General features: G+C 36.5%; 1 protein-coding gene across 1 annotated transcript in view; it reads left to right on the top strand.

Annotated features, from left to right (window-relative positions):
- The window catches only part of LOC122809687 (von Willebrand factor A domain-containing protein 5A-like), a 1,458,063-nt gene extending 1,452,173 nt beyond the window's left edge, over nucleotides 1–5,890 (top strand). The window contains exon 21 of the mRNA XM_044081363.1: nucleotides 5,693–5,890. Coding sequence (XP_043937298.1) covers nucleotides 5,693–5,772 — 80 coding nt within the window. The 3' untranslated portion in view covers nucleotides 5,773–5,890. The remainder of the gene's footprint in view (nucleotides 1–5,692) is intronic.
- Nucleotides 5,891–6,669: the final 779 nt, after the last annotated feature.

Raw genomic sequence — 6,669 nt, forward strand, 5'->3', positions numbered from 1 at the left:
TTGTGCCCCATGTGTTTGCCACTCACAACCAAACTTGTTTGCTTTTACCTATTTCTTTGCATTAAATTGTTAACAGCCAGCACTGGTATGCTAAAGTCCTTGAGGCCATGAAGAGTTGGATTATATTAAATGAGTAAACAACAAAATTTCTTTCTAATAATTGCTTTGTAGTTTTCAGAGTGACAAGCATGGTAAGTTGTCTCTCACCTTTTGCCACTCATGGAAAATAGTTTCTTTTGCTAGTATATGCTTATTTATTTTATTTTACATTTATTTACCAAAGAAGTTCAACTGAGCCCAAAACCCTCTTTTCAGCAGAGACTCAGAAAGAAAATCTCCAAAAGTTTACACTGATACAAAGTTCTAAAATTTACAGTAGTGTAAACTCTTTAAGAACATGCTTACAATAGTCAGAAATTGATACAACTGAAGAAATAGTAGACAGTATAAAGGATGCAATATCACGGAGTACAATTGACATTGGAGAAAGCCTATTTAAAACTGTGTTAAACTTGTTGCTAATAGACGGGGAGTTATACTGATTTTTTTTTAGTTATTCATTTGAAGGAAGGACTTACTACTTATAGTTGTGGAGTGCCAGGTCTGGAATGGCACAGGAGCAATATGAACCAGCTAAAGCTCTGCCATACCCCACAAAATGGCTACAGGCCCTTTCCCTAGGACTTTCTGTTTCCTGATTAATGATCGTTTCTCATAGTTTGTCTAGTGTCTAGATACCACTGATGCAGCTTGGTTTCTGTAGAATGGAACTTAAGAGATAATTTCTCCTGTCTTTGAAGCCCCACATTTCCTACTTCATAATGTGACTCCTGTCTCATTGCCCAGGGCTCCATTTTCTAAAACTTGTGGCTAACGGCTGCTGATGTAGCAAACTTTTTGTACAGTGGAACATACTTTGTTAGGTACATTCCATTGTCATTTTGTTTTTGTTTCAGTTGGTAGGTTTCTCCTCTGCATGGATTCAGATTTGTATTGATGCTGTTCAGGTATGGATGCTGTGGGGAAATAACATCCCTCTTGGAAACATAATCCAGGATTTTGACTGACTGAGGGGATTGTTTTAGATAATGTTATTTAACATATTGCTAATGGTGCATTTCCCAGGTTCCTATTATATAATTGAAGATGCATTTCTTTGAATTCGTCTTGATCAAACTTGAAAGCACAAAACAGCAAAATAACAAAATGGCATATAAGCGATTTTTTTCCCTGGGAAAGAAATTGCTTGGCCGCCTCTGTTACTTTGCGATTTTCCTCACTATAGTGCGATCTCAGAGTTGGTATATTTAAGTAGGGGGGTGTACTTTATGCAATGTTTTGAAGTTTATATTTTTCTTTTTCTTTTTGTGGAACAGCGATTTTTTCCCTGGAAAAAAAATTGCTGTTCCAAGTGTTCAGGATCATAAGCTTTCGCTTACATAGGGTCAGTAAATCAGCATTTGCTTTTTTAAGTGTTTGCTGATTTAATATAAACCTAATTTTCCTTGGGTCCCTGCAGTGAAGGTGCTACACCTGGTTAGACTGATCTGATAGTCACATATAATATGTAGGACATCATGACTGCACATCAGAAGTGCCAGGACAGTGCTTATGCTGAACTGCAAAATCAGGCAGTGAATGCAGAGGAGATGTGGGAAAATGGAAATTGTGACCACTGAAAGGATTTTGAGGTAGACCCTTGAAGAGTGGGGCAAAGCCTGCACGAAATAGTTGGGAATGTGGCCTACCTGGAAATGGGGTAGAAGTTCTGTGCATGTCCAAAGGTAGATTAATTTTGTCTGACTGTGGATGAAATAATGGACAGCTTTTCTTACTATTTCTGTATTTGCATTCTAAGAATACTCAGTTATCGGTATAATTTTTTGAGAAGGTCACCAAAGCAGTGGATGAAGGTAAGATTGTGCACATAGCTTACCTCAACCTGACCAAGGCTTTTGATACAATACCCTACTCAGGAATTATAAACAAGCTCACTAATTTAGGTATAAACCCTTTTGCCACCTGCTGGATAGCAGACTGGCTCAGTTATTGGTCTCAGGAGGTCAAAATAGGTGAGGCCACCTCCACCAAGAGGCCAGTCACTCGAGTAGTCTCCCAGGACTCCAGACTGGGCCCTCTCCTTTTTGACATTGATTTCTCTGAAACAGAAGCAAATGCTGAAGGTTTGTGGCTAAGTTTGCAGACAATTGCAAGCTGGGGGTTATCATCGACTCCCCTGGAGAAACTATCATTCTTCAAAAAGGTCTGTCTGTGACTAACAAATACTGCCAAAGCCATGGTCTTAAACTCAATGCTAAGAAATGCATAATTGTACCCTTTGGGAAGTAAAGCATCCTGACTAATTACCATGTTGATAATATGCCCTTAAGAGCCGACCCACTGGTCAGGGATCAGGGTATGCACGTAGATGTAAGCCCCCATCCAGCTGCTGGTAAAACTGGAATGATTAAGTGGAGTACCAGCTCCCCCTTACAATTACATCTGTATATGGTAAGATTATGAATGACACACACATACACGCACACACACACACACACACACACACACACACACACACACACACACACACACACACACACACACACCAAATTAAAATATTGGAAAGTAAGATAGCCTGGACCATTTAATTGCCTGCTGCTTACTCCATTTTTAATGAATCAATACCATGCATAATTAACATGAATGCAGTATAATGAATGCATATTGATTGTTCTACTCATAAGTAAATCATATTATAGTTACCTCTGGAACATTTGGCACTGAACTATGCAAGCTACTTTAAAACTCCATCTACACATATGCAACTAACATCACTCAATTGCAGGATATGACAACAAAACACACAGAACAGAACTATGAGTTGAATTTCAAAACAAAAGAACAGAAGCTGAGCAGCTCAGAGGAAATTACATGGTCACATCCACCCATAGCAGTTTTTATTGATACAATAACAGCATTTTAGAGAAAATATATGTATTCCTTCTGGCTGCAAAAGACACCTTAATGCTTGGATGTTGTTAATATTTCTTTTCTTTCTCGCGTAAACATTTGTCTATGGACCACAGTTGATGCTGTACTGTAGTGGAAGCCCCAGTATTTGCTGCACTTGGTTCTGATACCAACTGAGAACAACATATTTTGAGGAACTTCTAATTATGTTTAAAACAACACCTAGGTCAGTTCCACTTAATAAAAGTAATTTCTCTTAAGAAAACTTATGCTGTCAGAAGGGATTGAAATATCCAGCTAGCCTTCTTCAAGATTTTTTCTGTTTAGGCTTTCCAAAGTACCACCCCTGTCTTGCTATTAAATCACTGCATTATTCTAGTCGAGCCTTTGTATATGATGTAATTTTTCCTTCAGAAATACTATCTCAGTCAGAAAATACACAGTTTCATGTTCAACATGTGAATTTACTTCTACTATAGAAACTACAATAATCATGAGTTAAATTGTAATGTCAGGAATGAAGTAAGATCAAATGTCCTTTCAAATGTGTCTTGCTCATTGCTTGTATTTTATCAGACTTTTATAGCTGTTCTATTAATAAAACATGCAGTCACCTGCCTTATATAAACTGTTTGCAAAATGCTGATTGAACAAAACTGCCTGCATGTATAATTAAAAACAATGAATGACAAATCTTACTGAAAATTAGATGAAGCATTTTTGTCAGGGAGACCTCACACCATGCTACTTTCACTGTACTGCAGGGTATGTGGGAATCCCCCAGAATACCAAAATCTTGGTTTTAATACACTTTAAATGATAGCTGCACTTTCTGGTTCAGTATTATTAGGATCATGATTTATATAGTTGCACATTTCAACAGATTCTCATAGAAACCAATTCCTGTAAGTTTAATGCAACAAACACCTATTTCCCAGTACTAAAAACAACAGATATTCCTTGCTTGTTATGAAATAGCTGTTTTAATATTGCATTGTAGCTACATGAACATTGCATTACTAAACCTATGTTTTACAAAGGATGTGATACTATACCTTTGCAAGTATCTTTAGACCATGGTCCTGGAACCTCTTGTTTGTGTATGATAAACACTCTTGCAGAATCTAGGAGCCCTCACTAGACTAGCTGATAAATCATAGTTTGCAATCATCTGCAGACTTGGACAGCCAGAGACATTGATATTTGCTTGGACAGTGGAGAAGTTAATACCAAATAGAGTAGCCCCAATACAGAGCCTTGGAAGACTCCACTGGTAACAAGCATTTTAATGGAGATTCTACCATCAGTTCTAATTAGGGGCTCTGTCTATGAACCAGTTAGCTATCCAGTGGGTTATATATGGATTTACTTTTAATGTGGTTAGTTTGTCTACAATGCCTGAATGTGGGATGTTTCAAAGGCCGTGCCCTGGTCAAGGTACTCAATGTGTGCTGTTTTGTCTAATGTCCCAGTGACTTTTTCAAAGAAATTAACTAGGCTGAGCAGACAAGATCTGTCCTTCACAAACACAGACTGGTTCAATTTGAGGGATTGTAGGTTGGCAGTATCTTTGCTTATAAGATCCATTGTCTTACCAAGAAGACTGGTTAGACTTATTGGTCTGTAGTAGCCAAGATCAGTAGTGGAGCCACCCTTATAAAGGGAGATGACCGCAACTATTCTCTTCACCTCTGCAGTGAAATCATTTAACAGAAACATGAGTGGGTCTGTGAGGAGACATTATTTCATTCTTACAATAAAGTATTCTGATACATTATCAGACCTCATGGAATTAGTGTTTTATTTTTTTTGTACCTCTGAGATAGCTTTTAAAACTTTTCAGAGGGGATCATAGAGGGATATAGATATGAAGGGAATCTAGGACGAAGGGGCCAGCTTAAAATAAATGTACTTGCTAATATGTTGGCTTGTTGTCCTTAGGGGTAGAATAGATGTTACTGTTATTTACTGCATTAAGCACAGTGATTGTCTCCAAAATTGAGAAAAGTTTAAACTTGCAGCGTGTATCACTAGTTCAAGACCTAACCTCAACTGTAATTGGATATGCTTAACAAAGGCTTTCTAATAATACTTAAGTGCTGTTAAGATCAGATCTTGTGCTGGCGACTAATAACTGACAGGGATGGCCAGCAAAAAATAGCAGCAAAAGGCAAACCACTTTTAAAAACCTGTTAGATCTTCAACCTGCCACACTTACAAACAAAATGTGGCACAGCAAAGTGTCTTTTAAAGCCACTAGTTCTACAGAGGGACACATCATTTCTGTCTGCTGTCCATACAGCTCATCTGAGCCAGATTATGCAGAATAACTCTGGTTTTGCCTCATATTTTTTCCTGTTTCTCATATTTTTTTTTTATTTTCCCAAGCATAATTCACTTTGTATCTGTCTGATGTAATACTGAGTAATGTTTCTAAGGTTCCTTACTAAGGTGGACTTCATTTTAGTTCTAAATTTCTTCTTTAACAGTTTAAGTGCAGCTATAAAATGTGTGGTTTTCAGTTTATTGCTAAGGGAGAGACACTTTTTTTATTGCTTTATTATATGTTTTTTTAATAACCAGGGGTTCAAGAACCACATGTTTCATAAATAAATATACTATAAATGATTGCTAACAAGGTAAGATTCATCAGTTCTTGTTACTGAACAACTGCTGCTCAACAGCTAAATAAATTATTCTCTTTTTGCTTTTTGATTCATAGGTATCGACTTGAAAGAGTGGATCAAGGCTGGCAATGATTTTCTGAAAACAGAGGTAGAACCGCGACAACTAGGGATCTGAAAAGACACTTAAATAACACCTGTTCATTCACGCAAAGAGCTGCACTCATTTTTGTGACTTCTCATCTGCATGCTTTATAAATGGAATAGTGTATTTATTTATAAATATATATATTATATATATATATATATATATATATATATATATTATATATATATATATATATATATATATATATATTTAATTCTATAATAGTGCTATTTAATGTAATCATAAATAACTACATCCAAAGTACTGCTGAACAGAAGTGCAAGCATTTGTACTGATAAAATAATTGTTTATTCATCACTAAAACTGTGAAAAATTCCTTTGATATTTTCATAGCCATAGTCAGCACACAAAGCGGAAAGAGGGCATAATTGTGATTTGCAGTATAATTACAAATACACAATAATGACAATTGCTTTCAAATTAATATATTACTATAATGCAATAATCCCTAATTCTAAAAATGAATTAGGTGTTATACATTGGTCACAGTATGATTATTTCACAGCAATAAAGCATGCTGCTTGAATTGTAAAAAAATCTTGTTTTGCATGAATTATTTTAAGTATAGCAACTCACTTTACAAAAAAGTAAAATGCTAACTTCTCCAAAGCTAACTTTGGGACCCTAAAAACAGAGGTGGCTAACTTCATGGCACCCATGCAAATGGAGAATAGTTGCATGACTGCCGAATCATGCACCACTGCACTGTATGAACACATACTCAAATGCATAAATCTCATCATACCCAATAGAACCAAGATACTCTCCCCTAAAAAAAGAAAGCCAGTGCGGTGGTCCCCTGCCATAAACAAACTCTACAACAGAAGGAGGAGGAAACTGATGTGGAATAAAGTCCCAAGACTGGAAAAACTCCCTTATCAGCCTCAACAAAAAGTTGAGATCCCT

This window comes from Protopterus annectens, chromosome 8.part0, assembly GCF_019279795.1.
Source record: "Protopterus annectens isolate FY-2018-M chromosome 8.part0, PAN1.0, whole genome shotgun sequence".
In the NCBI taxonomy this organism is placed as follows: Eukaryota; Metazoa; Chordata; order Ceratodontiformes; family Protopteridae; genus Protopterus; species Protopterus annectens.